Source organism: Felis catus, chromosome X (genome assembly GCF_018350175.1).
Source record: "Felis catus isolate Fca126 chromosome X, F.catus_Fca126_mat1.0, whole genome shotgun sequence".
NCBI classification, from domain to species: Eukaryota; Metazoa; Chordata; class Mammalia; order Carnivora; family Felidae; genus Felis; species Felis catus.
The window spans coordinates 13,124,364-13,140,982 of record NC_058386.1 but is presented as its reverse complement, the minus strand read 5'-3'; the positions used below and the strand labels follow the sequence as shown (position 1 = coordinate 13,140,982).

General features: G+C 44.0%; 1 protein-coding gene across 5 annotated transcripts in view; it reads left to right on the top strand.

The window, feature by feature from the left end:
* Positions 1–16,619, top strand: part of CTPS2 (CTP synthase 2) — a 103,809-nt gene that overhangs the window by 63,452 nt on the left and 23,738 nt on the right. For all 5 annotated transcript variants that reach the window (XM_045050320.1, XM_045050322.1, XM_045050321.1 and 2 more), the window contains one exon: positions 3,578–3,674. In XM_045050320.1, the coding sequence (XP_044906255.1) occupies positions 3,578–3,674 (97 nt within the window). The remainder of the gene's footprint in view (positions 1–3,577; positions 3,675–16,619) is intronic.

The following is a 16,619-nucleotide window of genomic DNA, read 5'->3' as shown; positions in this document are numbered from 1 at the left end:
CTGCGGAAACGTCGGTAAAGGTTAATCAGGGCTGTATTTATCCTTATGTGGTACTTTTACATCTAAAGCTTTATCACCACCAATATTCGTTACTTATTGATCCTTTTTTATTTTTCTTATGCTATATGGCTGGCTCAGTTCCAAGAAAGGACAGCTCTGTAGTGGGGATCAGACAACAGCCAGTATTTCGGCAAAGTCAGAGCAGGCCAAGGCAGTCCTTTTGCAGTGGAAGAGGCATTTTCCTCTTAGATGCAAATGTAGGGTATTTTGGAAATGTTGGGATTAAAACTAACGCATATTTGAGTTTGTTTTTTTTTTAACTACTCCAGTCACGATAAAGGATATGTTTTGAAACTGATGTCTCTCAGGCTTTTTGTGGAGGGAAATACCAGGCACAGAGACGTTTTCCCGAATTTTGTTGCTGAATCAGGCTGCTTATAACCCAAGAGGCAGTCCTACTGGCAACTTTCGAGCTCATCGGAGGCGACTGTAACTGAAGGCAGCTGGTTGGGCCTGGCTTGTCCAGAACTGCGGTGTATTCTCTACCCTCCCCAACCTTCCCCTTGGTGTGTTTGGATTCCACTGGCTTGTGCCTGGCTTCCATCAGAAGACTGGGTGTCTGATGAGAATCCCCAGATGTGGCCTTCTGAGCCAGCCCAGAGACAACGGCGACTCCCCTGTCAGTTCTTGCTGTGCTTTTCTCCTTTCACTGCCGTTCGGGGCATCGTTCGCCATTGGAAAGCTACTTCCACCTGCACCCCCGTCTTTTCTCTAATGTCTTCTGTGCCTTCTCCTCTGGTTTCTGTGCTAGCGTGTTTTAATCAGAGGATCGCTGTGGCTGCTGTACCTTGGGATTTCTTTCTGTGCCATCATGTTCGGAGACGGTTGTAGTTACTGCTTCTGAAAACAGCAGGGATAATGTGAACTAACACCCTAGTGGAAGGTCTAAATGATAGATTGCACTGTTTGGGCTTTAAATTTGTGTTTTCATTAAAAATAATACTACATACAAAGTTTTAGAAGCCAACTCGTTCCAAAAGGCCTATAATGAAAATATTCAGTAATCCTTACCCCCTCTCTGCCACCCTCAAGTCTTCCAGCTGGTTCTCCTGATATTTACCTCCCAGCTTTTATTATTTTATTATTTTTATGTATGTATGTATTTAAGTAAACTCTACCCCCAACGTGGGGCTCAGACTCAAGACCTCAAGATCAAGAGTCATGTGCTCTACCAACTGAGCCACCCGGGTGCCCCTACCCCCATGTTTTTAAATAATATTCTTATATTGCTCTGTTAGGGATTTCCACACTTCCCTTTACGTTGGAGGAGTATTTAACACCCTTAGGCAGCCCCTGTGCCCACTGTATTTTTCTTTTGGAGATATGATGTGGTCTTGTGTCTGTCAAGATCATCTCAAGTAAGCAGTAAGGCAGGTTTCCTGTTCTCAGGTGGGTCATTTGACTTTTCTCAGTGGTTCATAGCGGAACATTTCTTGAAAACCAAACATGCCAATAACTACACAAACTACGTTAAAAGACTCTTCCTGGGCTGAAGAACCCAATACGGGAAGTAAGAGTGGATCGAACAACCAGAATACACCTCTAAGAAGCGGGGGTGGGGGGCGTTAGGGGGGTCATCGCTGTGCTCTTCCTACATGGTTCAGGTTGTCTTGAACTGCAGTGAAAATTGAGGCTGTGGTGGATAGCACAATCTTATCTGCCTTTTCCTAGAAAATACATAAGGGGCTGGGCATTTATAAGCAGCTCAGCTTTGAGAGCTGGAACCTAATGCCCTCTCTCACCTCACTCCAGTAATACTTAATCTAGCCATAATTAGCCAACCAGAGAAGATAGGAAAGAGATGTCAAGGTCTAGAGCACTTCAGAAGTGAGCACTCCATCCAACAAGGGGAGTAATCAAGTTTTTTCTCCACCCCTTCCCCTCGGTGACTCTTGGAGTGCACTTGGGACGCAGGGTTCAGATGGCTCCGAAAGTTCTGGGGCGCTGATAAGATCATACAAGTTCTGGGAAAATTTTTACCTCAGGAAATTCTAGTTGTCCAGGTTTTCTATAGAGCACTACATGGCATTTAATGTGTGTGGGGGGAAACTGAAAGGTTTTATGAGAGGGAAACCTGAGCAGTTTCATCAGAACACGTTAACTTGCCCGACTGTAGTCTGTTCTAACAGCTTAACAAAACAATAGATGAAACAAAACCACGAGATCGTAGCGAACAGAATGGAAACAACAGCAATGACTAACAAGAACAGGCTTTTCGTAAAAATCATGTTTGGAATTTCTATGAAGTAATCATAAAGACAAATCTGAAATTATTTGGTCTGAGTTCATTCATTTATTCATTCATGCATGCATTCATTCAGTATATACCATGCGCCAGTCCCATATACGCAAGGGGCCGGGAATGCAATGTAAGGAGAGATAGCACTGCCCCAGCCCTCAAGGCTGTATTGTCTCACAGGCAAAGCACTCTACAGACATGAACAAGGGAAGTGCAGGGGTGGGGAGGGCAGAGATGGGGGTCCTCACTAGGCTATGGTGCCTGAGAATATAAACTCCTGTAGGAGTTCATGTTGGATAGTTGAGCTAAGGTCTCAAGGTTGAGGATGGTTTCATTTAGGACAAGAGGGTAGGGGAATGGGAGATGTTCTGGGCAGAGGAAACAGCACGTACAGAGTTCTCATGGCAGGAGGGAAGAAGATGCACTGGGGGAAATGGAGGAAGGCCACCATGACCAGAGCTCGGGGTGTGAGGGGAAGGTCATGGGACATGGGGCTGGAGGGCGAGGCTGCACTGATATCATGCAGTCAAGGATTTCAAGCAGGAGAAATACCACAACTACTTTGCCTGTAGTGTGCAGGGTGGACTGGGGTCACGTGAATGTGGAGCTCTGGCTATAGCCTGGGTTGAGGGGCTGTGGTTTGGGTGATGGTTGGAGCCATGGATGGATGCAGGAAGTCTGGAAGGGGGTAAATTGATAGGACTTGACAAATGAGAGATGAGTCATGAGGAAGAGGGAGAGATCCAGGGTGGTGCTGAAGTTTATGGCACAGAGAATGTGCTAGAATGGATGACATTACCTTTTTTTTTTTTTTTTAAAGGAATCCTAAGGTTTTCTAGAAAAAAGTCTTTTTGGTGTACTTCTCCATAAGGATGGACAGATTTGCTTATGGAGAATCTTTAGGGAATGAAATGGGCAGTAGGGGAGGGATGCGAATACCAAAGTGAGTGGCCCTAGAAGTCCAGAACTTGAAGTGTGAACATTGCTTGGAATTGACGTCTTGAGTAATGACAGATGGAAGGTCATAAAGAAGGTCCTGACACATTTTGTACAAGTGATTTGAATGAAAGATTAGAACAGAGATGAAAAGGAAGCCTACTGTGAGGAGTGTGTAAAGCATGGCTGTATTTGAATAAGAAAATTGGAAGGAATGATCAGGTTTTATTGTCTAGGGAACATCCTTACCCAACCAACGATCGTTACTTTAAAAGTAAAGCTTGAAATTTGGGAAATTACATTTGTATAAATGGCAAAACCGGACTTGTTTTGTTTTCTAAGGTGATTGATATGCCCGAACACAACCCTGGCAATTTGGGAGGAACAATGAGACTGGGAATCAGAAGAACTGTTTTCAAAACTGAAAATTCAATATTAAGTAAGTGTCTACGATCGTTTGTTCTCTCAGAGGTCGGGGCGGGTGGTTCGCGTGGCTCTGTGCAGACACAGCCGCAGTCAGAGTCCTCTGGCGCCCACGCCGCCCCTTCCACCTCTCCAGCTTCCCTTCCAGTAGCTCCCGGTGCCGTGACTCTTTATCCCACCTGTCCCATTTGCCTTTGCTGCTCCTCCTGCTTTCCCCCTAGTCTCCCCGGAAGGCTTGGTAGAAAGCCTGTGAAGGCCCCTTCTTATTTGACCGCCACGACACCGGGCCCAGCGGGCTGCTCTGTGATTTACCGATGCTCCTGGAGATGACCTTGCACGGGGAGACCCCTGATTCACCCACTTCTTTCCAAGCCACAGTTTTCTCCACTACAATGAAACCAGCTAGCTCCCTGTTTACTTCTTTGATGTCTGACTGGTGTCAGCCACTAATTTACAAACTTCTTAAGGAGTAGAGCAATTAAGTCTGAGAAGTATATTTCTCTGTTCCCCCAGCAGCTTTAGGTCGGGGAGAGGAAAATATGATGTGGCTTGCCATCTGATATTTGCTCATCTTTCACTCCCGATAAGGTTACTCTAATTTCTGTGGAACTTATTTTCATAGATTAACACATTATATGAGACTAACATAAAGCAAGAAAAACCCCAGAGCCCTGAATTCAGTTTAATAAAGACATCTTGAGTGCCTACTCTGTGCCATATGCACTGTGCTAGATTCTGCAGATACAGTAGTGCCCAGGACAAATATCAGCCCTGTCCTCCCCCAGGGCCTCAAAACAAGTGGAAAGAGTGTCATGAAAGGGAACATGAAAGGTGCTGGAAGGGCCGGAAGCAGGGGAAGGGAACCCAGGTATCTTGGGTGTCCAGCATCATTCCCATGAAGTTATAAGCATATCTTAGAAAAATGACTTCTTAACGAAGAATAAGACCAGAAATGTGAGTTTCTCCTTTATGGATGATAAACAGCTTCTTTTAATTTTTTTAAGTTTATTTATTTATTTGGGGGGGGGAGGGGCACGGAGAGAGGGAGAGAGAGACTCCTAATCTGCACTGACACAGGACTTGATCCCATGAACCCGTGAGATCATGATCTGAGCCGAAATTAAGAGTCCCACACTTAACTGATTGAGCCACCCAGGTGCCCCAGTGATAAACAGCTTCTAAGGAATATAAAGCTTCCTAGTAAGAATGAAATTTAAAAAAGAAAAGTTTCAAGGCACATTTCTTTACTCTCTCTGGATAAGAAACCATTGTTCTCTAAGTGACATTTTTCTTTAAGAATATAAGAATTTTTTCTCTCTGTGGATATTAGTAGTGATTCTTCAGCTTTCAAATGTTTTCAAATACTTTGAAACTTTGTTCAAATAATTGCCTAAGAGACAAAAAATGGTTAGTGAGAAAGTTAATGTTTTAAAATTGTATCTGTTTTATGTAAAAGATTCACTGCTAATTGTACTAAGCTTCTAAAAAAGAGCGTTGTCTTCAAAATATTTTAAATTTTGATCTGTCTTGATAGAAATAAGACTGATTTAGGATTTGTTTTTCTTTACAGTAGGCATAAAAGTAATGTCGATGATTTTTATGAATCTTGAATACAACAAAGCTTTACAAAAGTAACAGGCTGACTAGAGAACAAAAATCCTTGCTTTTAATTAATATCTTTTGCCTACTTTGAAAAAAATTGTAATAGCTTTGTTGAGATATAATTTACATACCATACAATTCAACTACTAAAAGTATGTAGTTCACTGTTTTTTATTATATTCACAGAGTTGTACAACTACCACGACAGTCAGTTTCTGAACATCTTTGTCACTTCGAAAAGAATCCCTGTTTCCTTTTAGCTACGACCGGCCCCCCTCAGTCCTAAGCAACCATTAATCTACTGTCTCTACAGATTTGCCTGTTAGGAACACTTCATATAAGTGGAACCATATGACATATGATATTTTGTGTTTGGCTTATTTCATTTAGCATAATGTTTTAAGGTATATGTACATTGTAGCATGTATCAGCAGTTCATTCCTTTTTAGGGCTGAACACTATTTCATTGTATGGTTAGACTACATTTTGTTGATATGTTCATCAGTTGATGGACATTTGGGTTGTTTCCGTGCCTGCCTTAATTTTTTTTTAAAAGTCTATTTTATTTATTTTGGAAGAGGGAGAGAGAGAGCGCAAGAGCAGGGGAGGGGCACAGAGAGAAAGGGAGAGAGAATCCCAGGGAGGCTTCTCGCTGTCAGCGCAGAGCTGGACGCAGGGCTCAAACTCATCAACCATGAGATCATGACCTGAGCCGAAATCAAGAGTCCAACGCTTAACTGACTGAGCCACCCAGGCGCCCCAGGCCTGCCCTTAAATTTAAACTGTGCTTCATAGTTTGCAAATGTCATATGAGTGTGTGAACCTGTGAGCCTCAGGATGCATAAGGTTTTGCCCTTGCACTTGTGTCGTGTTGGAGATGAGAGATACGAATACGACCACTGGCCATGGCTGTATTGAGTGTCATAAAAATATAAAAACAAATAGCACCATAGTATCTTGTGGATTTCTTCCCCCTAGTTGGCGTATTTCTTTTGCAGCATTTTTTCTCTAGTCAGCCCATTACTTTTGTAAGGCTCCCCCCACAGCCCCCCTTATCAGCATATTTCTGCAAAATGGAACAAAATACATTTGCTTACATTGCTTCTGAAAATAATTTATAGTTTTGATGGAAAGCATTTGATGCTATTCATTCATTATTGAAATTTGATTTATGGGCCTGTGATTGCAGTGCTCTGGGTTGAATGGAAAAACAGAAAAGTAAAGGTTTATTTTTGTTGTTTTGTTTTTGTTGTTGTTGTTGTTGTTTTTTTTTTAGTAAAAGAGAATACTTTGGAATAGGGCCAAAGCCTAAAGATACTGGTGGACACAAAGGCTGGATTACTAAAGTGATTCTGATTTTTATATTCATCAGGAACAAATTCCTTTTTTTTCTTAGAGTCCTTAGTTCCCTAAGGTTCATGAAAACTAGGAATTTGATTTTTCTTTTTTCTTTTTTTTAACCACTTTATTGAGGCATGATTGACATACAAACAGCTATACATATTTCATGTATGCAGCGAGATGAGTTGAATTTGAGTTTTTGGAAGTGGAGACTATAGGTATAAATTGATTTGGACCAAAGTACTCCTAATCGTCATTTGCTCTATTTGTAAGAATTGTGTTCCCAGAGGCTCACTCCTGTCCTGCGTTCTGTATGTGTGTGTTGTCCTTGTCTACAAAGGCTTTTGCTTATTAAAGGACTAATGACAGTGTGGGGGGAAATTATCAAAGCTGGTTCAAAGGTCTTCACAAACAAGATATTTTTCTAGACTGCATTTCTCTAACACTTCACCTCAGTATTAATTGCATATTCATGATCTTTTCTTTTCTTTAAATGTTTATTTATCTTGAGAGAGAGAGAGCACATGCAAGCAGGGGAGGAACAGAGGGAGAGGGAGAGAGAGAATCCTAAGCAGGCTCTATGCTGTCAGCACTGAGCCCAATGTGGAGATCGAACTCATGAACCGTGAGATGATGATCTGAGCTGAAATCAAGAGTCAGATGCTTAACCGACTGAGCCACCCAGGTGCCCCTACTGATTCATTTCTTATTTCTAAACACTCCAGGATGTTTCCAGCATTTTGTTAGAAAAATGGTAATGTGAACATCTTGACACAGTGTTTATGTTCTTTTGATTGTTTCCTTAGAATAGATTTCCAGGACTCGGACTATTAGGTCAAAGGGTGTGAACACATTTATGACTGATAATTCTGCCAGATTGTTTGATGGAAGAGGTGAACCAGTTCATAATGATGTGAACTACACTGTACTGTTCTTGCTTTCTCTAATCGCTTTGCTAGTGTTTTTATCATTTGTCTTTTTGCTTTATTAGCAGAACAAAAAGGACCCTTTATTATTGTACTTTATGTTGCATTTCTTTTCATTACTACATTTCTTTTTCATTTTCTTTCCATTACTACACTACTGCATTTCTTTCCACTACAAAGTGGAAAGTTCCCCCACCCCAAAATGTTGGTTTATTTGTGTATATGCTGTCCGTGTTCCCATCAACACTTAAACATGGGAAGGGAGAGATCTACCAGCCCAAAGTCTATTACCTAAATGGTCTAAACCAGAGGTTAATAAACTTTTTCTGTTAAAGCCCAGAGAGTAAATATTTTCAGCTTTGGGGTCACACGATCTTTGATGTAACTGCTCAACTCTGCCATTGTAGTGTAAAAGCAGCCAGAGGCACGTATGTAAAGGAACAAGTGTGGCTGTGTGCCAGTATACCTTTATTTATGGGGGCCAAAATGTGAATTTCATGTAATTTTAATGCGTCATGAAATATTCTTTGGATTTTTTTCTTCCACACATTTGAAAATGTAAAAACCATTCTTCATTCGAGGGCTGAACATAGTCAGGGGATTCCTGGTTTGCCTCGGAGTTGCCATGGCTTGCCAAATCCTAGTCTATACCAAGAAGCACAGGCCGAACGTGGTGTAAGGCCCAGGCAGTAAGGCTGTTACCCTCCTGGGAAGTACTCAGGGTATCTCCCCACTTGTCTGCTTGCCTGCCTAAATATACCACGTAGTGACAGGATAAGGCTCATGGTCAGTGGGTGGTCAGAACAGGCCTGGACCACTCTTCTCACATAGTTTCTAGTCTTCTACTAGAATGGGTGGCCCTGACCTCACAGCCCACCACTATAATCACTCTCCAAAATGCAACTCCTAAAACACACACTTTAGGGTGCCTGGGTGGCTCAGTCACTTGAGCGTTGGACTCTTGATTTGGGCTCAGATCATGATCTCACAGTTTGTGAGATTGAGCCCTGCGTCCGGCTCTGCGCTGACAGCTCAAAGCCTGCTTGGGATTCTCTCTCTCCCTCTTTCTCTGCCCCTCTCTCACTGACTCACTCTCTCTCTCTCTCAAAATAAATAAGTAAACTTAAAAAAATGTTTAAAAAAACATGGATCTTACCACTGGTGAACTCATTAAACAGCTCTATCTACCCTTCATATCTGTAGATTTCATTGCATGTAAATTACATACCCTCAATTTTTCTTTTTTTTTAATTTTTTTAACGTTTATTTATTATTGAGAGACAGAGAGACACAGAGCGTGAGCAGGGGAGGGGTAGAGAGAGGGGGAGACACGGAATCTGAAGTGGGCTCCAGGCTCCAAGCTGTCAGCACAGAGCCCGACGCGGGGCTCGAACTCACAAACCACAAGACCACGACCCGAGCCGAAGTCGGACGCTTAGCCAACTGAGCCACCCAGGCGCCTCACACCCTCAATTTTTCAAAACCACATTTTATCTGGATACATAGATGGCAGGACTTGTTTCACAGTGACACGCTTACTTGGTTGATTAACTCATTAGATGACATCTGAAAAGCAGGGTGAGATGGTGCAGAGCAGGTTAAGTATTAAGTGGAGTGCTTTGAAGAGTGAGAAATCAAAAATGAGGCATGACTGGAATGGAGTGGGTCAGGCTCAGGTGAGAGAGGAACCAGGGAAAGCACCAGGGAACTTTTTTATGAGAGGGTTTTAAGACTCCAAAAATAAACTTTATCGTTTTGCTTGTGGCTCTCAACTGAGTGTGAGAGATGGGGACGTAGTAAAATACAAAGCAATTCAGACAAGGTTCAGAGCTCATTAAGGGGACGGCTGACAACTTGTTTGATGGTTATAGTTTCCAAAATATTACCGTCCCCAGGCTTCATTTTTTTAGTCAGGTCCCAGATATGTTGCTGAGACATCCAGGAAAGGGAGCATGTCTTTGTGCTAAGTGTGTTTTTCAAACCAAACTGCCACCTACCAGAAAGAACGTGCTTTTCAGACCGTGCAGGTAGCATGTTTTAATACTGCACAATCTAGGGGGCGCCCCGATGGCTCAATCTGTTGAGCATCCAACTCTTGGTTTCAGCTCAGGTCAGGATCTCACAGTTCATGGGATGGAGCCCCGCATCGGGCTTCGAGCTGACAAGGAGCCTGCTTGGGATTCTATCACCCCACCCCACCCCTCCCTTTCTGTCCCCCTCCCCCACTCTCTCTCAAAATAAATAAATAAACTTTAAAAACTACTGCACAATCTGGTGTGTGTATGCACTGGTAGGGATGCTAGAGTAGACTCAGTTTAAAGCAATCCCGTATTTGATGTGCAATTTGAGAAACTCTGTTCTGCAAACCAACACCCAAATGGTCGGGAGCCCTTGCTTTTAGAAACAGGAATGCTGTAGGGGTAGAAGGGTGCAGAGCAGACCTGAGCACTTGAGGTGGGGTGGGGGGTGCGGGCAGAGGAGGGAAAGGGCCACCCCATGAGCACAGTGCTGGGCGATGGGGTCGTTAAAAGCAAGTGGATGATGGGGTGCCTGGGTGGCTCAGTCGGTGGCCGAAGCCGTCCGACTTCGGCTCAGGTCGTCATCTCACGGTCCGTGAGTTCCAGCCCCGCGTCGGGCTCTGTGCTGACAGCTCAGAGCCTGGAGCCTGCTTCAGATTCTGTGTCTCCCTCTCTCTGACCCTCCGCCACTCACGCTCTGTCTCTGTCTCTGTCTCTCTCTCTCTCTCTCTCTCTCTCTCTCTCAAAAATAAATAAACATTAAAAAAGTTTTTTAAAAAGCCAGTGGCTGCCATTTTGCCCTGTAGGGGTGTCCAGTGCAGTGGAGAATGTGGCACATTTTGAGAGGAATTAGAAGCCCTCTGCAGTGCAGTCTATCCAGCTGGAGACCAGGTCCTGGTGATTTCCCATCAGAATTCTGAGAAGATGACCCTCATCGTCAGGGCAGATGACAAGGGACGGTGAGACTTGACACAGCTGTGTCAAGCTCCTGAGCATGATGTTGGCAGCAAGTGGAAATTGAGTGCTTTAGGAACAGACTCACTTCCTTTTGGGGATCTTCTTTGCATTTCGTCAGGATGAGGAGGAGGACTTGACTAAAATGCTTGGCCCTGCTTCACTCTCAGGGAAAAAAAGGTTTTGTTCGGAGAGAACAGGCAACAGGCCAACCAGGAAGTGTTGAGTGAGTGCCCGCATTAAGGATCTGGGCTAAATACGTGGCCTTGGAGATACAGAGTGGTCAATCTCCAATTTGAAAGCACTGAAAGTCAAGGGGATAAGGTGGAACAAATTTTCACCGGCTAGACAAATTGCTTTTGCTTTCTTATCTCTTATCAAGGCATTGATAGAGAAAAACAGCTTCTAGTTCCTGGTGTGGTTAGATTGTTAGGAGGTTTAGGAAAATAATCACGCCATACAAAAAGCTTTGGCTCGGTTAATGAGGTGATTTACAAAACAATCTAAAAGAAGTCACCGGGGATTTAGGGACGTTGCAAGTCCATGGCACGGTAATTTGTCGTGCTGAGACCAATGGGAGCATGCCAGCTGGCGAGCCTCGCCGCCTCCCTGCCGGTGGTCCACTGTGCGGGGTAGCTCTCTCCCCTGCTCCTTCCTGCCTTTTGCTGGGGAAACCATTCGCTAGCGTGTTTGTGGATATGGGGACTCACAGGTCTGGGACACAACAACAGAAGGCATTTATGTGACCCTTACTGGACTGGCTCTGTGCCCAGCACTTCACCCATGGGAACCAGTGGAGAGGCCAACAGCCCCGCTGCAGGAGCCACACTGCCCCATCGGAGGCCCCCCCAGCCCCAGCTCTCAGTACCTGGCCGTGTAGGTGCTTACACTACAGTTTCTGCATCTGCAAAACGGACACCAGAATGCCTCCTGCCTCAGGGTTCTTCTGAGGGTTAAATCAGTTATGCATGTGGGTCCTTCAGTGCCCAGCACAGAAAAGGCACTATTTCAGTGTGGCTGTTAGTATCGTTAACATGAAGGGGATATTGTCAATACGATAAGACCTGCATGTCTCTCAAAGTTCTGGATATGACCCAATATATATTTTTTAATGTTTATTTATTTTGAGAGGAAGAGACAGAAAGAGAGAGAGAGACAGAGAGACAGTGTGATTGGAAGAAGGGCAGAGAGAGACACACACACAGAATCCGAAGCAGGCTGCAGGCTCTGAGCTGTCAGCTGAGAGTCAGATGCTTAACCGACTGAGCCACCCAGGCACCCCTGGGTATGACCCAGTATTAAGAATGGGGGGCCCCGCTACTGGTATAGCCACTGTGAGAAACAGTATGGACGTTCCTCAAAAAAAATTAGAAATACTATATGATCTAGTAATTCCACTACTGGGAATTTACCCAAGGAAAACGAAAACACTAATTCAAAAAAATATATATACACCCCTATGTTTCTTGCAGCATTATTTACAATAGCCAAGATATGGAAGCAACCTAAGTGTCCATCAACGGATGAATGCCGAAAGAAGCTATGGTACATTTACACAGCGGAATATTACTCAGCCGTAAAAAGGATGAGATCTTGTCATTTGCAGCAATATGGATGGAACTAGAGGGCATTATGCTAAGTGAGATAAGTCAGACTGAAAAAGACAAATACCATATGATTTCACTCATAATGTGGAATCTGAAAAAAACCAAAACAAATGAATAAGCAAATGAAAAGCGGAATCCAGACCTATAAATAGAGAACAAACTGATGGTTGCCAGAGGGGATGAGGTGAGGGGTTGGGCAAAATGGGTGAAGGGGAGTGGGAGATACTGGCTTCCAGTTATGGAGTAAGTAAGTTATAGGAATAAAAAGTATAGGGCATATATATAGTCAATGGTGAGTGAGTCAATGTGGTGAGCACAGCATAACATAGAGATACTGAATCATTATGTTGTACACCTGAAACGAATATAACATCGTATTTCAACTATACTCCAATTAAAAAAAAATTAATGAATATACAAAAAAAAAAAAAAAAGAATGGGGTCCTGCGATGGCAGTGGGAGGGGAGAAGCAGTGAGCCTAGGGTGAGGACGAAAGCCAGTCTGAAAGCCGTCCTAGTCTCTCTGCTTCCCACCTGCTAACAGGGACTGGCAGAAGCATAAAGAAAAATCTAAGAAAAGAGATGTTAAAAATAGGATAAGAATACTAAGCCGGGTGGAGGGGAAGAGATTCGAGCAAGGAAAAAACTGTAGAGTTAAAGGCAAGGAATCGCATTTCAAAAATAGAAAATTAGCATTTTTATACTAGCAAATTGGGGTAAAAGATCATGAAAAACAAAACTAGGGAAAGAGGAGGAGTTTAGATACTTAAAAGAAATGAGATGTTTTATAAAAACTAAGGAAGCGGTGTAGTAAAATCTAAAAGTAATAAGTAAAGAAGGACAAAGATAGTGGCTGGCCCTGACTGCACACTTTCTAAGCATCAGTAATTAGGACGTCATGTGCATGATTTCAGTTATTTGTTTCAACACCCCTAGGACCCAGGCGAATTTTGCACGAGAGAGAAAGGCATCTTAGCCAGGTTATTTGTTAGAAAGTCACTCAGCTGATTTCTGAGCCTGAGCTCTTGACCACCTCACTATACCAAATGGCTGGACCTTAATTAAAGGGGGAATAGAAACACCCAAACAGCTTGCGGAGCTGAAAGCTGCCTTGTGCTGAGAGACCCAGGACAGGATTCCACAGCTTTCCGGAGTGTCTTGTGAAAGGAGAGCAGGGAGAGCAGGAAATGTAGACCCCACTCTGGCTTCTGAAAGCCAGTCTGAAACCACACGCTTGGCTTGAGGAGGGACACACACACTGAATCAACATAGGGCTGAGCAGCTGGGCCGGTAGGACTGGGCTGGGAATGTAAATGAGTCAAACAGCCAGGTATAAGAGATGCCACAGCTTAAGCTCAACAATCAGTGGCAGCTAAATCAGGCCTTAGAGTCAGAGAGGCAGTAGGGAGTGGTGGGGAGAGGGGCAAATTGACAAGGACTTGATCCATCAAAGGAGTAACTGCTAAAACTGATAGTCACATGAAGGACTGTGCATTCACTGTTGCCAGTCGTCTAAATTTTCAACAGAATCTGGAAATCTGGAGTTTCATGAGAAATCTCATGGTTTCTAAATGTTGGCAACGTATTTAAAGTTTTAAAACACCGTGTGTCTGTCAACACTATGCAAGCCAAACACACCACATATCCACACCCTGAACAACCTCTTCATTGGACAAATACCAGCAAACACTTGCACGTACACAGAGAGTTCTAGCTCCTGGTAGTGCCTAATTAGCACAGGGCATGGTTCTGGACAGTCTTCGAAGTGACTCGAATTAAGACACTCGTGCAGCAGTTAAAAGCTATTTTTGCAAAGGCAAGGCAGTGCTGTCAAGAGGAAAGAGGTAACAAAACCCATCAGGTAGCGATTTTACCTTTTGTCCATGCCGTGGGTGATTTCCTCTAGCCCCCTGGAAATAGGAGCTGTGGAGCCCAGGTGAAAGGGAAGGATCAGAAGGTACAGAATGTGGGTCAACAGCATATGGGTGATGGCTTTTAGGAGTGAAAGTGGGGGAAGAAGGGAGGGCACAGCTCTGGGCAGGTGTCTCCAGTTGAGGATAAATAGCTAGTAAACGGGGCCAGCAGAAGGCACAGAGGAACAGAGGTCACAGATGGGGAAAGGGGGAGTTACTGTGGTCCCAACTGAAGACAGATCTGCTGGGTTTTTGAGAGCAGTTCAGTAAGATAGGTTGCAAACAATGCGGATGGGAGGTTTGGATAAAGGGGAAGTTAGGGGAAGAGGGAATGGTGGGGGCAAGAATGGGGCTGTATAAATTTCAGTTTTAAAAATTTTAATTGTGTGGGTACCTGGGTGGCTCAGTCAGTTAAGCGTCCGAGTCTTGATTTTGGCTCAGGTCACAGTCTCGAGGTTCCTGGGATCGAGCCCCAAGTTGGGCTCTGCTCTGACAATGTGGAACCTGCTTGGGATTCTCTCCCTCTGTCTCCTTCCCCTGCTTGTGCTCCCTCTGTCCCTCTTGCTCTGTCTCAAAATAAATAAATAAACTTAAAAAATACTTTAATTGTGGTAAGATGCGTGTAACATAAAATTTATCATCTTAATGTTTTTACATGTGCAGTTCAATAGTATTAAGGATATTTACATTACTGTGCAACCAATCTCCAGAACTTTTTTATCTTGCAAAACTGAAACTCTGTACCCGTTTAACAAATTCCTATTCCCCCTGCCTGCAGCCCTTAGCAACCACGGTTCTACTTTCTGTCTCCATGAATTTGACTACTCTAGGGACCTCGTATAAGTGGAACCATCCAGAATTTGTCTTTCTGTGGCTGGCTTATTTCACTTGGTGTAATAGCCTCAAGGTTTATCCATGTTGTAGCATGGTCAGAAATTCCTGTTTAAGGCTGAATGATATTGCATTGTATGTATGGACCATTTTTGTGTATCCATTTTTCTGGCCATAGACATTTGGTTTCCTTCACCTTTTGGCTTTATATAGCTTTTTGGAAGGGGAAAATTTTGGCTCTGAAAAGGAGCGAAAAATAACTCAGGTTCAGTTGCTAGGATTACTAACACGAGAGTGGGAGTGGGCAGGATCATGCATAGATTAAGAATATATTTTGGGGGCACCTGGATGGCTCAGTTGGTTAAGCCACTGACTTTAGCTCAGGTCATGATCTCGCGGTTTGTGAGTTTGAGCCCCACGTCGGGCTCTGTGCTGACAGATTGGAGCCTGGAGCCTGCTTCGGATTCTGTGTCTCCCTCTCTCTCTGCCCCTCCCCTGCTCACACTCTGTCCTGTCTCTGTCTCTGTCTCTGTCTCTCTCTCAAAAATAAATAAACATTTTAAAAAATGAAAAAAAAAGAATATATTATGTATCGGGGCGCCTGGGTGGCTCAGTCACTTAAGCGTCGGACTCTTGGTTTTGGCTCAGGTCATGATCTCAATGTTTGTGAGTTTGAGGGCAGAGACTGCTTGGGATTTTCTCTCTCCCTGTCTCACTGTCTCTCCCCTGCTCGTGCACCCTCTCTCTCTCAAGAAAGAAGGAAAGAAAGAGAGAAAAAATAATATGTATGAGACAGAATTTACCCAGTAGCAAATTAGAGAAGGAGATGATGTAATTTGGCAAAGTGTTTTTGTTTCTGAGAAACCTATTGTACTTATTATTGGTGTCTTGCTGCCTATGTTGGGAGCATTTTATGGGTTTTAAGACTTTTATCAGTTGCTTTTCTCTAAAGCTTTGCTGGCACTTGGTTCTTAAAAAAATTTTTTTTAATGTTTATTTTTGAGAGAGAGACAGACAGAGCATGAGTGGGGGATGGGCAGAGTGAGAGGGGGTACCCAGAATCAGGCTCCAGGCTCTGAACTGTCAGCACAGAGCCCGGCATGGGGCTCGGACCCAAGAGCCACAAGATCATGACCTGAGCCGAAGTTGGACGCTCAACAGACTGAGCCACCCAGGCGCCTAACTTCTTAAGTGAACCTTAACCTTATGTGCACTTAATCTCTGTTGCATTTGATTTTTTTAATGTTTATGTTATTTTTGAGAGAGCGAGAGCGAGCGTGAGCTGGGGAGGGGCAGAGAGACAGGAGACAGAGGATCCAAAGCAGGCTCTGCACTGACAGCACAGAGCCCAATGTGGGGCCCGAACACATGAACCACAAGACCATGACCTCAGGTCAAGTCAGATGCTTAACCGACTGAGCCACCCAGGTGCTCCTGTGTTGCATTTGATTTTGTCTCCAGAAAGACTAGGATTGAAAGGAAGACTGTTGTTTTGTGGAGGATTTCCCCTGTGGCCAAGATCATGCCATGGTGTGTGTGCGCTTGATAAATCCATCTGGAGAACCGCTCTTCAGAACACGGTGTCTCTACCCCTCAGTCTTTTCACTCCACACCTAGATACCCTCCACATTCAGCAGCAGCTAGCATCTTGCCTTGTCATTGACTGTCCTCCTACAGCACTTTCAGTGACAGTGTGGATCAGTGGTTCCTAGCCCGAAACGCACAGGGAGGAGGCACTTTGTAAAAACCCATATGCCCAGGCACTCTCCT